The sequence below is a fragment of the Oenanthe melanoleuca genome, chromosome 11, assembly GCF_029582105.1.
Source record: "Oenanthe melanoleuca isolate GR-GAL-2019-014 chromosome 11, OMel1.0, whole genome shotgun sequence".
Lineage (NCBI taxonomy): Eukaryota > Metazoa > Chordata > Aves > Passeriformes > Muscicapidae > Oenanthe > Oenanthe melanoleuca.
In genome coordinates this window covers 2,921,963-2,941,972 of record NC_079345.1, presented here as the reverse complement: position 1 = coordinate 2,941,972, position 20,010 = coordinate 2,921,963, and the positions used below count along the sequence as shown (strand labels likewise).

At 41.9% G+C, this 20,010-nt stretch overlaps 1 protein-coding gene across 2 annotated transcripts; it reads right to left on the bottom strand.

The window, feature by feature from the left end:
• Nucleotides 1-836: 836 nt before the first annotated feature.
• ZDHHC7 (zinc finger DHHC-type palmitoyltransferase 7) lies at nt 837-19,102 on the bottom strand. Of its 2 annotated transcripts, none has more exons than XM_056500978.1 (8): nt 18,924-19,102; nt 13,696-13,780; nt 11,143-11,468; nt 8,289-8,413; nt 4,023-4,119; nt 3,645-3,726; nt 2,371-2,501; nt 837-1,353 (listed from the first exon to the last, which is right to left on the bottom strand). In XM_056500978.1, the coding sequence occupies exons 3-8, from the start codon at nt 11,449-11,451 to the stop codon at nt 1,177-1,179; spliced, it is 921 nt and encodes a 306-aa protein (XP_056356953.1). In that variant the 5' UTR covers nt 11,452-11,468; nt 13,696-13,780; nt 18,924-19,102; the 3' UTR covers nt 837-1,176. The 2 variants fall into 2 exon arrangements, with proteins under 2 accessions (XP_056356953.1, XP_056356955.1); XM_056500980.1 differs by lacking the exon at nt 18,924-19,102 and adding an exon at nt 17,953-18,145.
• Nucleotides 19,103-20,010: the final 908 nt, after the last annotated feature.

Below are 20,010 nucleotides of genomic sequence, written 5' to 3'. Positions count from 1 at the left end.
TTTATGAACATTTTTTAGCACTACTGTTGTTTGTCAGGCCCATATAAAGCAGTTCTAGACCTATATTGCTCTCATTTCTTTAAAGTAGTTTTGGTTGGAAATGGTTAAATTCAAAGTAACTTGTTCTATTGCAGATATTTCTATATTTAAGATGTGCTGTACTTGAGAAAGGAGGGAAGTTGCCTCTTTCTCTGCTTTGTTCAAAGGATCATCAACAGCTTTCCCTCTATGAAAAGTCTGTACAGTAAAAAAGGGGCAGAGCAAGACCCTACAAGGACAAAGTGTTTGCAGTGAATTACCCCCAATTTGTCCACTCACTGTCACCTCACACAGCAGGACACTGGTCCCACTCATCCCTGCACAGTCCACACTTGAGTTCCTCTGCAGTCAATGCTTGAGGAGCTGGAAATGCACATCCCAGGGCAGGATGTGGCCCCCATCCAGATTACAAGTGAAAATTTATCCTTTCCCTCAATGCCAGATGGGATGGACACTGCCAAACACAGACCATGCTTTGGGGAGCCTGGGAAGACACTGGGCAGGGTGTGACAGTGCCTCTGTGCTGAGCACCAGTCCTTGGCATCACCTGCACACGAGGAATGTGTGGGAGGGACAAGCTGCAAGAGAAAAGAGAACTGAACAAAGCACAATTCCCTGAAATCTGGACTGAGAAGGCTGTGTCTCACTGGAGATCAACTTCCACCAGAATGCTCCTCTTAATGATTGACAACTGCATCCAAGGACTTATTATAAAAACACACAGGCAGTTCCCCAGACATTTATCAAATAAAAAGGGTTTAACAAAAAAACATGGGGATGTAATCTCAGAAAATAAATTACAGTAGCATGACAACATTTGGCTTCTTTAGTGTGACCACGTGCTTTTCCTCTGGTATCCTGCTCTGATCATGGCAGATCCAGTTCCTGCCTCAGAATTATTGAGATGTCTGTGACAACAAACGTAGAAAACTCTGCTTGCTACAAGCAAATGTCTGACATCAGTTTCACCTGGTCACAGATTATATGCAGACAGCCTTCTCTGGCCCCAAAATAAATATTATATAGGATTCTGTCTTGGGGTGACTTTATGATGCTTGTATCCCCAAATCGTCTGTTCTGTTGAGTATTGAGTTATGCAACTTTAACAGATTCTTTCAAGTTCCAGCATAGTTAGACTCAAACAGAAAACTCAGGTCCTCCTTTCTTGCCTCGCAGCAGGAGTCTCCTGATCCGAAATCCTGCGAAAGGGTTGATCCACAGGAGGGAGGGCTGGCCCCCAAAGACGGATTTCATCCCTTCCCAGCGCAGCCTGCGCTCCCACGTTGGCTTTTCACTCTTCAGTCTCTCAATCTCCTGAAATAAACACAGGCAGGGATGCACTGCTAAGTCCAAGGTTTAGTTTAATCTAATGGAGGCTATAAAAACTGGGTTTGCATTTTTTATTGTGTTGGTTCATTGTGTTGTTCCTCAGCTGATTAGTTTCTTACTGTTATTTATTAATTATTAAGGAAGAAGTTAGAAACTGTTTTAGCCCTGTGGATACAGGGCAGAAGATTTAGAATATAAAATATGTACAACAAGGTTGATCTACTTCTATCCCTTTCCCCCTCAAGCTAAAAGAAAAAAAAAAATCCCAGAAAAGCTGATGGATCAATGCAATATTTTGCACTACTAGCTGTTCACTTAATTAATGAAAGCAGACAATAAGGCTCCTGCTCCACAATTACTGGAGGCAGGATTACTCTCCCAAATGCATTATTTTGATGGTCATTTTTTCATTTTTTGTTCTTCCCACTAATGATGGCTCAATATTTACCAGTTGTTTTGCATTTACTCCTCAGTACAGAAATACACTTTTAAACATGAGAAAATATTGAACAGTCACAGGATTCAATTTGCTTGTTTCCAGGCAATTATTCTCTCAAGATGTGGCACTGCAGCTCTAAGGACAAGGGAGCCAATGGTCCAAACTCTGTTTTATCCTCTGGTAAAAAGTATCAAAGTGAGGTGAGAGACAGCAATTTTCAGTGTAAACCTGAGAAAAGCAGACACTTCCCCTGGCACCCAGCAGGAATTTGTGCCAGCTGAAAAGGGAAAGTCAAACCTCAAATCAGAAGCTTTGCATTCTTTGTCATTTAAAACCAAATTACAAAATCTCAGAAAAGCAAATAGTGCAAGAACTTCTGTTAGAAAGCAGCCCCCAGTAAACCAAACCAATCTTCCCAACTGTCAAAGATAAAGATGATGAACTATTGAAGTTTTTGCAGCTTTCTCCAAAGTAAGAGCCTCTCCTCATGCAAATAAAACCACATCTAATCACATCTTCCCAGAATAAAATGTACAGAATACAACAAAAGTGAAGGTTTTTACCGTTTCATCATTGCATATTGAGTGGATTTGGGTGCCAAACATGACTGCAGTGAAAGTGAGAAACAGAAAACCCTCAAGGCACAAGAAGATCATCAGGATCACAGTTACAGGTGGGGAGAAGTCACTGCACTCTGTGAGAATGAGATATGTAGTTACAAAAAACATCCCAACAGCAAATTACAGAGCATGTCCTACACGTCTGAATAGTACTGAAATAATATTTCACATTTAAAATGAACTTCTGATTTTGCAGCAGCTTTCTTTGCTGATCAAGAAAATAAAGAGTTTTAGGGAAGTAACACTTTTGACTTCCTATAAAGCACATGGTAGCTATTTCTGCAATCCTGCCTTGGGATTTCAAGGCTATCAGATAAATGTTTGCACATGAGGTGAGTGAAGAACTCAGAAGTGCACATGGGAGAGCAGCTTGGAGCTTCCTGCATGACAGATGCTGTAAAAACCATCCAATAATACAGATAATACAATAATACATTGCTAATACAGATGTTCCACTTGGCTGTGATTGCTTTATCACTATTTCTTTTTTAATTTCTCCACACAAAGCAATCAGGTTCTGCCTCACACATCTCTGGAGAGCCTCTGATCACCTGATTAACTCAATTGTATTTAAACAGGGATAGTATACAGGAAAGTGAGTGAAAAAAAAAAGTTCTAAGATTCCATCCATTTAATGAAATACTTAGAAAAAAATAAAAACCACATGGATTTCCCTATTGCTTCATATACCAAAAGAATACATCAGCAATCTGCCAAAAGCACAAGACCAGAATGAGCTCTGCCACGTTGGAGTATTAATAAACACAAGCCAGAAGCCTAAATAAAAACCTGGGATAATTTAGGGAATTTCTTTTCTGCAGGAGCCCCACAGCTGACTCCAGTAATGGAATGAGGGAGAAATCTGTTTAAATTTCAGGTGTCATTCCCAGAACTGAGGTGGGGGTCACAAAGCCCCAGTTTAGGTGCTGGAGTGCTGAGGTGGATGAGGACCAGCTCAGTTTCCTTCCTACTACAGAGGTAGTAAATTACTCCTGTGTGTAAAGGGAGTGAGAATGCCCCTGACAGCCACAGCTCTTCCACAGAGGGACTGAAGGAAAGGGGGCAAAAAACCCAGAATGAAAAGGAGAGTGGTGGATAAACAGATCTGAAATGTTTTAAGGATATCACTTAAAGATGGGATTAAAATAGGAATGCTATGACTTTTCCCTAATATCTGCTAGATTATGATAATGAAAATTAAGTATTTATTTGCTCACCAGTCCACTGCCCTCGGACACAGGAGAAGAACTGAAATCCACAGAGTACAAGAGCATGAGCTGAAATTAGGGCTATGTACATCTGCAAACAAGAGACAGCATCATTTCACTCACTGCCACTACAAAAACACAGCAAACACAAGCTACTTTGAAAAACACAAAATTAAAATGAATATGGGTAGAAATACCTTGCATAGAAGGAAAAAAAACACCCAACCAAACAACACAATCGTGTCCTAAAGCCATTACTCACTAAACATAAATTACATTTATGCAATTAATAAATCAATTAATAAATGATTACATAAATCCCTTACAATATAAACTGTTATAAGGTGGAGTCAGACTGAAACCAAGCTGCTGCTGCTGCTCACTCACCGTAAACAGAACGAAAAATCTCTGATTTTTCTCCCCCACACAGTTATTCACCCACGGGCAGTGGTGATCCATCTTTCGGATGCATCGCTTGCAAATACTGCAAGAAAGGACAAGAGGCTTCTGTTGAGAAATTGAATTTTAAATGCAGAAACAAGGGCAGCCAGTGGTCATAGTGTGAGATGTGTCAGATGTGCTGGAAGATTTCTTGACAAACTGCACACAGGGATTTTATTTGCATTTCTTTAAAGAAATTGTTTGTTCTCTCTCACAACTCAGCTTTGGGTTGCTCCAAAATGGACTGTGTACATAAAATATTCCTCACAATAAAACTCAATTACTGCATAGCCAAATCAAGCAAATCCAGAACTTCAGACACTTGTGACTCAGAATGAGCAAAGTTTCAGCTCTGTCTACACCCAGTATTAATAAAACCCTTTCCCTTCTGGAAAAGTTTTTTAGATAAAATAAATATTTCATGTTTACAGGCTTTCAAGTTGTAAATTATGCTTGTGGATAAGAAGAAACCAAATAAATTCACATTTTCAAGACAGAAACTGTCACTCTTGAAGGTCTCAACTGGCCATAAAATTCTAAACTTATGCATCAAAATCTCAACTAAAGCACAACTTACAGTATCAAACCTTGTTTCCCCAACAGAAAACACAAATATTGAAACTCCAACCAGCACTTATTGAGTGGCTATTTCTTCATGACTTCCTGAACACTCCTGTTCTTTGCTGGTTCTCTTGGCTTCTGCCCAGTTTTGAGTCAAGGCTATGTCCACAGAAGTCCAATATTCCAATAACCCCATTTTACATCTGCCATACTGCAGGTCTCAGTTCTGCAGCCAAATATGAAGAATTACACACCAAAAACAAAACAGTTGCAACATCTCTTGTAGTTCCTCATAAATCAATAGCTTAAGCAATGCTGATATTCCATTTTCCCAGCTTTGTACTGAAGACACACACTCAGATTTTCCCACAGAATACCCAGAATATTAAACATTTTCACTTCAGCAGTCACCAAGCCAAATAAGCCCAAAAAATGCAGGCACTCTTATTAAACCCCTTTGTTTTGAGCACAGGCTGATTTATGTGTGGTACCTACAAGTGCTGCAGTGACAAACCACAAAGCAAAGCTGGGGGACAGTCACTGGAGAGACAAAACAGGGAGGTGGGGGGGAAATCAATGCTCTGAGGCAGAAAATAATTTTTAAGTCATCGTATTTGTATGATTCTAAGGTAATTCAGCAGGAGGCAGAACACAACACTGGGCAGGTTATGGGGAAGAATCCCAAATGAAGCTGCCTTTGCTCTGAGCTATCAAAACCCAGCCCCTACATTCCCCCTGCCTCTTGTTTTATGGGCATTAAAGAAGATTCATCCTCTGCTACAAAAGACTTTTTAAATACAAGTGAAAATTCCAATACCAGATAAACACCACAACCACTCTCAGGGGCAGGAGAACAGGGTATCATCACTCCAGAGGAGACATTCAGGAGGCTCCTCAAAAGATTTTCCTTGCTGCCTGCAAGTTCAGCCTCTCATTTCCCTGATACCACAACCAGACAAAGCTGATGTGCCACAGAATCTGTGCCAGCACTCTAAAAACAACATTAATGTGAAGTGCTGAGTAAAATCCTACCCAGGCTCAATGGAGCTGAATGCTGGAGGATGTGAGGTGGGCAGGACTCGCTTCTGCTCATTCAGAATTTCTCACAAGCCCACACAGAGCTCTCACATTTTCAGATACCTGGAACCCTGCCTTCATTCCTGATCTCCCACCAACAATCTCACAGCAATGCTTCAAGCAGTGGTTCTGCCTTCTTCCTACCCCATCCCTTGTATTTTATTCCTTTTTATGCAGCAGGATTTTGGGGAAATCCCTCCCTCAGCTGCACCTGGGGTTGTTCACAAGAAAGAAGCAAACAGAACAAGCACCTGTGGATGGAGGAAAGTCTCTCCTCCAACCTGGAATTGCTGCTCCATGAACTCAGGCAGGTGCAACTACAGCTCTGAATGCCAAAGATAACATTGAGAATGACACAGCTAAAGACTCAGGAGAATGGGTGTGGGTAAGAGATATTCCCTGGGAGCCTGATGGAAACATCTCAGTGACTTAATTCACAGTAACAGCTCCCCCCACACAGGCACTCAGAACAGGCAGAAGTGACAGCTGTGCTCCTTCAGTGAAAATGAAATCCCATTCACTCAGGATAGGGCTCTTCCCTCTGCCAAAAATATTAACTGCTCACTAAAACATCACTTTAATGTATTTCAGAGATGCTTAGCTGTAAATAAAAGGTTCTTACTCTTTTCCCCATCACTAATGTGTATTATGAAACTATTTTTCTTCCTTAAAAGAACTTCTGTTGCAGTGTTGCACAACAATTTTCGTAACTACATCCTAAGAGTCTCTTCTGTTAATAATTTACTACTCAAAACATGCACTGTGGCTCTCAGTGTAAGTATTTCCCAACAGCAACCAACTTCAATTTCCATTTTCAAGTCTCTTCTATCAGCAAATTGCCACTTTGAATACTTGGGACTAAACCATCCTTTTAATGTCCTTGGAATGGGTTTGCAAACCAATAAAAAAATTGGCAGCATAATCAAACAAACCCTTTTTCTATTGGGTAAACTGCAGTGATAAATCAAAGGCAAAGAATCAGATTAACAGAAACAAAGGCAATTAAACCAGAAATCCAGCTGCTGAGAAAAACATGACAGCAGCCTCACAACACTTCCAGGCTCTGGCTTTCTCTTTCAGATTTGCCAGGGATGCACTGGCCAAGCCCCAAAATGCCTCCTTTGCCCTTAGGAAAAAATAACCTGACAGAATATTTGACCAAGGATTAAACAATTCCTAAGACACACAAAGCTGGATCCCCAAACAGGGGCTTGGGGAAAACAAACCCTTTGAAAATATCAGGTATTTCCTTCATCACAGACATTATCCATTCTTACTCTGCTTTAACAATAAATGTAGCTCAAGTTCTTGCTATAAAGAAGGTATTTGAGCTCCAGGATCTCTGATAATGCAGCTCTTTTTCTGTCATATGGAGTTCAATGTATGGTGTCTTCACTTAGGGCTCCTTCCAAATCTTACCAGGACCAAAGATGTGGGAACTGCTTTCCACAGAGGTAATCCCACACTCACCTGTTTATCCATGAAGTTCTCCCTGTACAGCAAGGCAGCCCTGGGATGTGCACCTGAGCAAAGCCAGCCTAAACCACACACAAAGGAGCTGGAGATAATTCCATACTCACTGTTTATCCATGAAACTTCTCCCTTCTCACTCCAGATACAAAACCCACTCACAGCTGAGAAGAACAAGAGCTCCATGCCAAGGCTGAGTATTTATAAATGGGAGCAGCTTCTCAGCCATAGCATTTGCACTGAGCACTGACACACACAAGGCTTTTAATTCAGAACCCACAAAGCTCCAGCATCATCAGAGTCCTGACAAGACTCTGCTCTTTTCTTTTGACAGGCACCAACTCAGAGACTTCAATTTAATACTTCTCACAATTCAACACACATCACTCCCCACACCTAGAGAGCCACCAGAAGCATTTGCATCTTTATATAAGCCTTGATTATGCAGGCACAGCTATTTTCAACTGGCACACAATAAATACTACAAAAGCATTTCCACAATGCCTGAAAACTCCAAAGACTGAGAATTAAAAATATACATTTACTATCTCTTCCATAGTGTGTTTAGCTCAAATGATCATCACTGCTGTCCTTACTCAAATGGATTTTCAATAAGGAGAAAAGCATTTAACCAACTATTCATGCAACTTTGGGAAAATAATCTGCCAATTCCCATATAACTTCAACTGCACTGCAAAGAAGAGATGACACAAAGTAATCATTTAAAAATACTCTAAATTTTGTTAATTTAAGACTGCAGGAATCATTTCTTGAATCAGCTCCTCTCAGAAATTTGAGATTCTCTTCTTTGCCTTGCATTACCCTCAGCACAGCACAATAATTGGAAAAGATATTCACAGATCAAAATTATTTAAGACAGCAGAACACAGTTATTTTTATAAATCTTTAAGTCTCTTACTTCCCTCCCCTCACCCACAGTCATTTTTGGCCACAGTACATTACACTTACAAAACACTCTGCAATGTAGGAATTTGAAACTTTGGTGGATACAAGAAGAAATTTGTGGGGGGAAAAAATGAACAAACATCAGGACTGTTATTCCATGCCTCCAAATGCAGAACTCTTTAAGGAACTCTGACATACCTGCAGTGGTGTGCACGCTCAGGTTTGATACTACAGCACTTGGGACATTTGTAGATCACTTCTCCTGGTTTCAGTTGCAAATTATCCATGTATTCTTTAGTGGCATTTCCTTTGGGCACAGCCCCCTGAAATCATTTCAATTAGAGGAGAGAAAGCTTCTTAAATGGCATGAGAGCATTTAAAAATACATTTCATAGACTTAATACCAGTAACCTCAGGATAATTGCTGAAATAAGTTCATTTATTCAAAGCCAGTCTGCTATAAGCCAGAATCAATTCCAAATGAACAAATTACCTCTGCCTGACCTCAAATTCAGCTTTAATTCAGCAAGACTCTGGCAAAGTATTAGCTTAATTCCCACAGAATAGAGCAGGGAGACATCTTATCCTGCAGATACAAGCACTGCTCATCATTTGCTGAGGAGCTAACCTGAATATTTGTTGTGGCATTTGATTAATGGGCCAAGCATCCACAAAAGGTGAATCAACAACTACTTGAAAGATTTTATCTCTCTGAAGTCAGGGTTTAACCACCTGCCCCATGTTTTTGAGAACTGTCATTCTTTTTTTCCTACAATCTTTAGCCTGGACAGTTAGCAGGACCAGAACTGGCTTCTTTACTGTTCTTTATTATGTAGCTTTGTGGTAAAGAGTTGAAAGAACTGATTCAAAAGAAAAAAAAAAATTATTGGGAAAATAAATTAACTTTTAGTGATTAGCTCTCTGATCTGATTATCACAAAGCTGCATCAGCCTCCTGAGTTCAGGATCTAAATCTGGATTAGTAGGGAGAAAATAATGGACAGCACCATTGTCACTCTGCTCATTTATGGAGGCAAAGCCTTATCTGTGAGGGGAAGTGATTGTGAAATAAACTGGGATGTGACAGTGGCCTTTGTGTACCAACTGCTCCAGGTCAGCACTTCCTTTACACAGGCAGAGCCTTCCCCAGGTCAGCCTTAACCAACATTTAATTCTCATTGAAAAAAAAAAAACTGGCTTGACACAGACACCTTTAAGAAGTTCTGGGATAGAATTAAGGGAGCAGGAATTCAGATTCCATTGCCAAACACTTCTCTACTTAAGCAAGGAGTTTTTGTTACCAATGGGCTGGAATAATAAATTTGTGTTTGTGTTGCCCAAGACACAGCCCAGGTGAGCTCTTTGGCTGAGTGGTGCTTCAAACCTGACCTGGTGCTCACAGAGAGAACTCCTTAAACACTCATGTTGTACTCTGAGATGGATTTTGAAATCTGAATGTTCTTACTCAATGTTTGGTGTAAACATCTCACATTCCCCTATGCACCTGCCACAAGGGTGAGAACCTCAGACCATCTTTTTAAGCATTTTACTGACAAAAATATGCTCTATTTCAAAAAAACAACTTTCACAGTCACAGCCAGTCCCCAAAAATCTATTTTTATAGTTACAAAAGCAAATTTAATTCATGTAAGTTCTGAGGCAGTTCATTCCTTTCTTCCTTTCATCTTAGTTTCTATCACACAGTTGTGTCTTCCATTCTGGGAGTCAGCAGGAAAGGAATGGAGGAAAAAAGCAGTGACTCATTTCAGTTTGGATCGTGTTTTACTCATAAAAAACAACACAGGTCTAGAAAGACACCCAGTTTTACCAGCTCATATTTTTTAAGCAATAAATCCTTAAACCATTAACTCTCTTAGCTGTCACAGTTTGTAGAAGTTGTGATATTTCATCACTGGGTGTGGGCAGAACTAAATCAAAGATCTAGAAAATCATTAACTACAACACCCTGCTGGGTATTTGAACATTTCCAAAACTTCACTATATGCTTGTGCTGTACAAAAATTTCCAATTTTCTCAAAAAATCTGGAGAAAATAGATGTTTTTCCCCTCACCTCACTTTCCCCAGATTTATTCCCTAGAAGTAGAAATAGATTTTAGTACAAAATCAACTCTTTCAGCTCTTGAAATATTGAAGTGTAAGAGTTCTAAGAAATCAGCACTTCCAAGACCTCTTAGACCCACACTGCTTCAATGTGTGTTCAGCTTAAATCTCCCTTCCCTGACTCAAAATACTTAAAGACAAAAATGCAGGAATGACATGGGACAGTGGTTTTTCCACTGTGTGCCAAGTGTGCCTGAGGTTTTGCAGCACATCTACCTCCAAAAGTTCTTCCACGTGCCACAAATGAAGAAGCATTTCAAGAGATGCAACAGGATGAAGGTACAAATTTTGCAAATAAATCTGATAAAAAAAGTAAGAAAAATGAAGACAGAGAAGATTAAACTTTATTAGCTTCTTCAGGACTTGGAGTAGCATTTTACTGGTTTTCCTTGAGTCTAACACTTTTATAAATTTTATATTGACTGTTCCTTTATGGCTTCATTAATGAATTAACAGGAGATGTACAGGTATCATCCTGGTGATAAATACAGGTATCAGCAAAACCTTGAGGGTTTGGAGTCTAACCATGAGGATTTTGGAGTGAGTCTAACATGAGGATTTGGGGGGAGTCTAACATGAGGATTTGGGGGGAGTCTAACATGAGGATTTGGGGGGAGTCTAACATGAGGATTTGGGGGGAGTCTAACATGAGGATTTGGGGGGAGTCTAACATGAGGATTTGGGGGGAGTCTAACATGAGGATTTGGGGGGAGTCTAACACCAGGATTTTGGAGTGAACACTAACATGAGGATTTTGGGGGAGTCTAACATGAGGATTTTGGAGTGAGCCTAACACCAGGATTTTGAGCGAGCCTAACACCATTTTGGATCTAACACTACTTTTCCCAGCAAGAGAAGACCTGGTATCTTCTCCAAAGCCCTGTGCAGATGGAGGGGACAATCCAATGCCAAGGAACTCCTGGATACTTACTGGATCAGTCAGCATAGTCCTCAGATGTGACGACAGAGCCAGCACTGCCAAGCAGTTAAAGAGAACCCCGTTGATCACGGAGTACCAAAAGTCTTTGGAAGGCAGCAACATGACAAAAGTCACTACAAAGTCTGCATAGACCACCAGGAGCCAGGTCATGATGGCACAGACCATGCCACAGCCATCCCTGATGAACCAGACCCTCTCAGGCATGTCAGCCTCCGAGGAGGAGGAGGAGGAGTCGTAGCTCTCGCTGTCGGCCAGGAGCGGGTGGTGCTCGACATCGCGGAAGCGGTGCCCTGACTGCATGGTGTGCTGGCCTCGCCCTGCAGGGACACACACACCACCAGCAGCAGCATTAGGAATTATTCATGAGGAAACTGGGAACACCTGGCCCTGGCTTTTTGTCTCTGGGAGATAAGCATGTTCAAGTTCAAAGCAGAACTGGGATTCGTTTTGATCGACACCGAGCGATTCTGTGACTACAGCACATGAATGGTCATCACAAGATGAGTATGAAAGAAGGGGGGACACCTTTCAACATTTTGGTTTTAGGGTTTTTTTGTTTGTTTTTAGTGGCTTTTTTGTGTTGTTTTGTTTTTAGTTTTTATTTCTTACTATTCGACTCTAATGTCATTGATAATAAATTAAGCTGATTTCCCAGGTCAGGCCTATTTTGTTTGCTGAGTGATCTCTCCTGCTCTTATCTCTGCTCTCTTTTTTTTGTATTTTCTCTCCCCTCTCCAAATGAGGGGAGACACAGACCAGCTTTGGTGGCTGTCCAGCCAGGGCTAACCCACCACTAACATGCAACTTCAATGCCTGGCAAAGGGATTTTAGACTGATTTCATTTCCATCACGCTGTGCTCATAAACCACTCCTCCTCTTCTGTTAAAAACTCAACTTCTCTCTTTTATCTCAAAACTAAAATGGCAAAGTCTTCATTAAATTACAGCTCATGTCTCTCTGAAAACAGCAAATTATGGCACCAGACTGTTGAGTTTTCATTCTGCTCCAGCAAGTGAGGGAAGAGTAGAAAGGAAAACCAGGATGGAAATAAAGCTGTTCTAATACACTGCTCACAACAAACAACACAGCAAGTTAGAAAGCAGCTACATTTGTTGACAAAAATGTTATTGTTTTGGAAAAACCACAAGCCTGTTCCAAAGATATATTGGATAACTCATAAAATGGCCTCAGATCAGCCCAAACTTAAGGGAAACAAATGGTTCTGGTTAAATTAACATGGCAATGGATTACATGAATCAGATTTTCAAAGAACACATTAATTAATTTAATTTCATGAAAACCCTTTTAGGGCTTTGTTGTCCTTCCAATGTGGAGCAAAAACCAGACTTGAAGCCTTAACAGTTCTCATGAAAACAGAATTATTTTTCAGACATCTCTCCCAAGGAAATATATGGAATGGCAGAACTGAAGTGCTATTAACAAACAGGAGACAAATTAAAGCTTAAACACCAGGCCTCAAGAATATCCTGCTGCTTTAAAAGTATACTGTGTTCTAAAATTTATATTGATTCCTGCTATTAAAGGCCAGGTCTGAGAGAAACCTGAAAGCATTTGTATTGATTTTTGACAGGCACACAAAGGTCCCCTTATTAATGACTGTAGGGATTGTGGCACTGCAATTTCCATCCCCAGACCCTGAAACTGGGATCTCTTTGTTCCTCTAGAAGGATTCAAGTGACCATTACCAGGTGAAGACACTGGCACTGAGATGGTTTTTGATAAAGCTGGGTTTGTTTAAACCCTTTAAAAACTTTTTATCAGGAACCAGAATAACACATTCTGCCCAGGAAATCCTTCTGATCCTTAAGCTTTGATGTTAGAACCAGGCAGGAGCAATCCAAGAAATCAGAAATGAAAATAAATACATGCAGATGCAGCAGAGAGATGTGAGAGCAACTGCAAAAATAGCTGGGAAGCTCCCAGGACACTGTGAGGTGTCTGAAGGACACATTCTCTGCTTGTGGAACAGAACAAACTGAAATTCAGCTCTGCTGCTTGGATCTATTACAATTTCTAGGAGTTAAATTGTATTTTCTGTGCACACATTGGGTTTTTTTTGGACAAAAGTCCTCTTCACCAGAACACAGCTGCTAAGCCAAGGATGAAGTTGTCACACACTAGAAAATTACCTTAGGAAAGAAAAAACTTCACCTCTCTTATAAGTAATTCAAGGGTAACTTAACTTAGATGAGACCCTCTTTTCATTCACTTCAAATGATCCTGATCTTTCTAAATATTCAGAGTTAAAACTACACTTATACCAATTAAGTCCAATATTACTTTGGGACTTCACCACCCCTTGTGGTCAAGAAAATTTAAGATTCATAAAACTATAACATTAGCAGCTGGAACATGAAGATAACCATGCAAATTACTTCATCAAAAAAGGGCTTCTAAAACTTTTAAGGAATGTTTTAAGTATGGAATGGCACAGAATTACTGCATTAATTTTGCTTAAATACCTGAAAGACAACAACAAAGTAAATTTAGCACAATTAAAGAAATTCAAAACAAAACAAATACCTCAAAATGTTTTGTATGTTATTCTGACATCCTGTCCCACCTTTGGCTTTTCCCTGGTTATTCACATAGTCATGTCTGATGTAATCTGAAAAGACATCACCAACAAAGTGATTAGCAAAGCTGCATCAGGAAAACACTGTTAAGTGCAAATAATACACATCAATAGTAGCACACCAACACACTGCATGCAGCTACAATGAAAAAGTTTGTGTTTTATTTAGAAAACCAGGTACTTGAAAGCCTGACATTTTGAGCTGTTAACTTTTGGAAATCACCACATGGCACTTGGAGCAGGATGGCAGCACAGAACCTTGCATGACATTTCTATTTGGGGAAGAGAACAGAAGAGGTGTGGGCCTGAATTGCTGTCTGATTAAAGCTGCCTTAAGAAGTACCTAGGGGTTTCTTCTTCATTGCTTTTATTCTGTATTTCTTTTGTGACTCTTATTTGCAAGGTTAACTTAATATACTTTGAGAGTAACATAAGGATTCTGACACTTAAAGCTACAGCAAATACAAAGTTACTGTCTTGAAAAGCATCTGAAAGCAGCTTGTTAGAAACAGATACTCCAAAGACAACATTGCTGCTGAAGTTCTCCAGTACTCATTTCCAAATTTTCCCAGTTAAAGTGGAATTGAAAAGGAGAAGTCTCTTACCTTATTTAAATGAACTCAAACATTCCACTTCAAGACTAAATGGTAATGCAAATGTTTGTCATGAACATATCAGAATTCTTGAATAGATTGGGTTGGAAGGGACCTTTAAATGTCACCTCCCTCTATCCCAGGCTGCTCCAACCTGAGCTTGGACATTTCCAGGGATGGGGCATCCACAGATCCTCTGTGCCAGAGCTTCACCACCCTCATTGTGAAAAACTTCTGATATCAAATCCCAACTAACCCTCTTTTAGCTTAAAACCACTCCCTTTTATTTTCTGTATCACTGCAGGAAGCTGCGATTGCTTTGTGGTTTGCTTTACAAAAAAGCTTTTAGACTTTCCTGAACTTCACAATATTGTGAAATCCACACCCATGGAGTTGTCACTGCTGTGGCATCAGGTGGCAGCTGAGCAGAGGCACAGAAATGGAGTGTGTGACAGGGGATGTGCAGTGCCACCCACCAGTTTGGAGCTGGGGATGACAGCAATGAACACAGCACGCTCAGCCTCTGCAGGTGAAACATTCCACTCTCTGTAACTGCTGCAATTGCTCACAGAGAGTTACTGACGAGACATGGACGTGATTTGTTCAGTCAGTCCCTAACCCCAACTGCAATCTGTGCAAAAATTGTGTTTATCACAGCCTCACAGCTCCTGGTCTATGTGCAAGTGTCCCCTTGGATCAGCTCTGCAGGAATAATGGATTTAGGCATTCTCCTGTGATTTCCTCATCCTTCTCCTCCAGCTGCCCACATCACTGTGCCTTGGTCCCTCTGAGGGAAGAGGATCAATGTTGGGAAGATCTCCCTTTATGAGGAGCTCAGAATCCCCACTGAGATCCCCACTCTACTCTTCATTTATTTGCTTCAACGCCTGTCCTAATCAAATTTAATCTTTATTGCATACTTAGAGTACAAAAGTACAAAGCATACACTTCAACCTCTAATACAGCAAGCAACAGTTTTCAATTTGACCTTTTACAAATCTTTATCTAGCACCAGAAGATAACACTGAATTATTCAGTGCTCCATGCCCAATGTTATGTTTGCACATGTGGTTATATCAAACCTGACCCAACCCTGTTCCACTCTTAGGAGTTATTTGAAATTCTCAGGTTGGGAATGTCTCACCTGACCTCCACCTCACTGGTACTGAAACTCAGGTCTAAAATGCAGATAAATAAATAAATATGGAATAAAAAAACCCAAACAACTTTTGAAGAAGTTATATTATAAACTTGTGATCACCAGAAAAATGACATTATAAAATGACTGGGTTTAGTGAAAGAAGGTTGCCAAGGGCATTAGAAAGACAAATGACACAACACAACTAATTGTATCATAAAGCCCCTGAACTGGTAATTAAATTTAAAAAACCAGGCACTTCAGGGTTAAGAACAGTCCTTTTCCCTGCTATTTTCTGAGGATGAATAGAAAAGCATTGTTGTAGAAAAAAAGAAAAGCTTATTTTTCTGTAATTTTTTTAACAAGTAAGAATTTATATACAGGCTAAAAATCCATCAGCTGTCAAAGCATAACATTTTTTTGTTGCCTTTTTCTTCAGGCTACACAATGGACAGTTCCTAAGATTCCTCCCACTTCAGTGGCAACACAATAAAGAAAATGCCTTCATTTCAACATTTCTGATTGCTCTCAATAATTGTAGAGACACCAACACACATTGCACATCAGAATAATAATCCTGCAGCACTTCCATACAATGGATTTAAATCCTACCTGGAAGCAGAGCACTGGAGGCAAATCAAAATTACAGCCCTCGAATCTCCCTAAGAGGTTACAGAATAAACATTAACTCCAGGAACTTGTGAGTTTTAAGTAAACCAAGCAAGCAAATCTCTTCCTGCACCCAGTTCCATGGGCAATCTGACTGTTCACTGCTGACAGATAAATATCTATCAGATAATGTCTGCACAGAGCCATGGCTAATTTAGAAGAATCACTGACTTTTATTACAGATCCAGGCAAGCCAAGCTGCAAAGGCATTTAAAAAGTCAGCTGTGGCTTGTTTCAATTCTTTCCCACTGACTTACCCAGCAGTCAGCCTCACAGCAATTTGGGAATCTGGGATGTCCTTAACACAGCACACACAGCTCTGGAGAGGAGCAGCTGAAATAACTTGTGATGGAGATCCATGATACAACCCTGAAGTGCTCAGTGGCACAGCTCATCTCTCCAAAACCCTGCTGTTGTTCTTAAAAGATATTAAGTATTTATCTCTTGAATTTCCTGTTTGTACCTTGCAGCCCTTCCCTTGTGCTGGTCCATCTCAGCTCTCCTGCAGGCACACAGGGACAGGTTACAGTGGAACTTGGAATTAATGTGAGACTGTTTGTGTGCAACACACTGAAGAGAATATTCACTAACTAAATATTTAATACAGTCAAGTTTCAAGCTACTGTAACAATTCTCCTTAAGCCAGCCCATCGGGAAACACTGGAATTCCTCCTTTCCAGCTTTGAAAATGGTATGTGCTGCTTCCAAATCACCTCAGACTAAAGGTTTACAGAAATTCTTCAGCATAAGTATGAAGGTCTTATTGGGAAGTTGATAATCTAATTATTTATGTCTTTTTTCAAACTGAAAGAGAAGAAATTTAGTTTAGTTATATAGAAGGAATTCCTCCTTGTGAGGGTGGGCAGGACCTGGCACAGGGTGCCCAGAGAAGCTGTGGCTGCCCCTGATCCCTGGAATTGCTCAAGGCCAGGCTGGACAGAGCTCTGAGCAATCCCATCTGGTTGAGGATGCTCCCAGAGGGGATGGGAACAAGATGATCTCTAAGATCCCTTCCAACCCAAACCATTTCTCTGATTTAAGCCAGTAGCATCTTTATAAACATCCTCAAAACCCAGAAATGAGAATTCACAGTAAGAGAAGTTATTAAAAATGCAAGAAAACACCCTGATGCACGTATTCAGAACATATATTTGTACAAAGTACCAAGATTTGCTACCAGACATGAAACAGATCTGTGATACCAAATCACTCTTCCATAAGCACAAAGGAACACCAGAGATGTTCAGCAGGATATCTTTTCAATAACACATCTTTCACCTTGAGATGTGAGAGGCAATGAAAATATATTACACACAGCTTTGCTCCAGCAAAGAACCAAACAGACCATCTGATCCACCAAGAGCTCACTGGGGTACAGCAGCAAGGACAGAACAACCTGGACTAAACAACCTTCACCTGAGAAGGACACGAACACAATCTGTGCCTGGGCTTTGATTTCTGCCTCTTCTGGAACAGGCTCAAATTCAGATCAGACTCCACAAGGCTGCAGCTCACACCAATATCAACGTTGGTATGAGAAAGCTGAAAGCTTCACCTCTCTGCCAACAGCAATTGCACGAATCACATCCTACTTAAGAAAGCAATTTTTTTTATTTCTAATTTTTGCATTCATCAGTGCACACTCTATCCTCACACTCAGTTGAAGAGAGCTCAGGTATCACATAGTGATTGCTCTGTGATATCAAGCTGGCAAGTACATTTTTATGTCAGCTATTACATCCATATCTATGTGATTCTTCCTCCCAGTTTCCAAAACATAATGCTATTGGTCAAACTATTCTCACCAGTATTCATCAGAGGAATGTTCAAGCCTTTGTTTCAATTGTTCCTCATATCAGACACATAAATCCTCACATTTCTCTATGTTCTTCATGTTCAGCCATGCAAGCACTGCAAAATCCCATCAATTCACTTTCCTTGAACGTTCTCCATCCTCATAAAAGGCATAAAAAAGGAATCCATCAGATTTGTATGACACAGAATATGCTATGCTAAAGGAAAACCAAGAAGAGAGATAGTGTTTAGAGAGATAAAAGTATCACTCAATTCCTTTCAGCCAAAGAGATCTCAGCTATTTAACTCTAATCTCCAACCGCTAAAATTTCACATCAGTTTCATCTCCTAATGAACCACTACGGCTCCTTTTTATCTGTAAATTTTCAAAGTCAGACAGCATTCACTTCAAAAGAGCTAATTTAAGTCTGTTAATGTGAACAGTCACGGCGACTTCAACCTAATTATGTCTCCAGCAAAGCAAAGAGTTACATCACTGTAATTCTGCATCTTGATACCATACGAGTGGATATTCAGCACAAAAAGTAGCCAGTGATTTCCCAATCCCTTTTTTTTTTTTTTTTATGGCACAGATCACACACACGCCGTGCTGCACGAAGCCACCCTCTCGTTCGAGAGCTATTTGCATTCCCACTTCCTGCAAGCGCCTGGAAATGAGGAAATTCCTCCTGGAAATGAGGAAAAGGAGAAGCACATCGCTGAGGGAAACTCCCCGGGGCACGGCCGGAGGTGGGAATGGAACGGGAGCGGCTCGCTGCCCTTCAGCCTCCCCCGACCGCAGCACAGGGACACGTCCAGGCTTTTCCCAGAGCTGCTGATGGATACATTTTAATTTTTGGGGGGGTGTAAAAAACGCGGAAAGAGGCGCACAAACACCCCACGCACTGCGCCCCAACAGCACCCCCGGCGCTCAGCCCGGCCTGAGGCGCCTCATCCCCGGGGTCACCGCGAGCGGCTTTACCTCAGCAAGAGCGGCGGCAGCGGCGCGGCGGCCCCGCTGCCCTGGGCGCGCTGAGGGGCGCTGGGGCCGCGCCCCGGCCGCTGCAGCTCCGCGCCCGCCGCCACCGCGCCCGCGGCTCCGCAGCTCCGGGGAGCCGCAGGATGCCGGAAGCGGCGGGGGCGCCCGGCGGAAGCGAGGCGCGCGCGGCGCCGCGCAGGCGCTGAGGGCAGGGGCGGCGCTGAGGGCAGGGGCGGCGCTGAGGGCAGGGGCGGGGCTGAGGGCACGGGCGGCGCTGAGGGCAGGGGCGGCGCTGAGGGCAGGGCCGGGGCTGAGGGCACGGGCGGCGCTGAGGGCAGGGCGGCGCTGAGGGCACGGGCGGCGCTGAGGGCAGGGCGGCGCTGAGGGCACGGGCGGCGCTGAGGGCAGGGGCGGCGCTGAGGGCAGGGCCGGGGCTGAGGGCAGGGCCGCGTTCTGTGTTGGAGTCGGCTCTGCCTCGGAAACTCCGCTCGGCCTGCGTGCTTCTTCCCCGTTTCCGCAGCCCTGTGGCAGCCTGGTTGGGTGAAGACTCGTTTTTCTCTTGATGTACATTCCCGCATGGGGTTCTGCATGAGGAGGATTCAGCTGCCCCTCATGAAATTTAGCTGTGGGTGTGACTCGTCCCTTCGGAGAGAGCCAAAACCAGGGCTCAGTGCCATTTATGTCCCCTTCAGATGTGAAATTTTGCCGTGCAATGCTGTCAAATGGACACATGGAGTCTTTTTAATTCTAAAGACCCTCACTTTGGAGATGTTGCTTTTCCCTCTATTTGCTTTCATCTCAGCAAGGCGCTTATTAAGAACTTGCTTCTGCAGTGGAGCAGACTCATACAATTTAGATTTTATTTGTTGAAGAATAGCCATCTGTCAGCCACTAAGAAGGAGAAAAAGAATCTATCCTGGGCAGGGCTGGAGCAGCTCTGCCCCTGCACGAACTGAGCTCGCAGCCACGGGCCACGACTGCAGTTTGTCCATGAGGAGTTTTTGCTTTATGCCTACACATATTTTCGTGGTCATTTTGCATTACAGCCCCTCATTAAATCATACCCCATCCCTGGAAGTGTCCCAGGCCA

What these genes read in the sequence shown, in the direction of transcription:
- ZDHHC7 (XM_056500978.1), bottom strand. Translation starts at nt 11,451, where the DNA reads ATGCAGTCAGGGCACCGCTTCCGCGATGTCGAGCACCACCCGCTCCTG. An exon ending in GGACTATGCTGACTGATCCA is followed by an intron (nt 8,414 to 11,142) that starts GTAAGTATCCAG and finishes AAATGATTTCAG; the next exon opens with GGGGCTGTGCCCAAAGGAAA. An exon ending in CAATATGCAATGATGAAACG is followed by an intron (nt 1,354 to 2,370) that starts GTAAAAACCTTC and finishes TGTTTATTTCAG; the next exon opens with GAGATTGAGAGACTGAAGAG.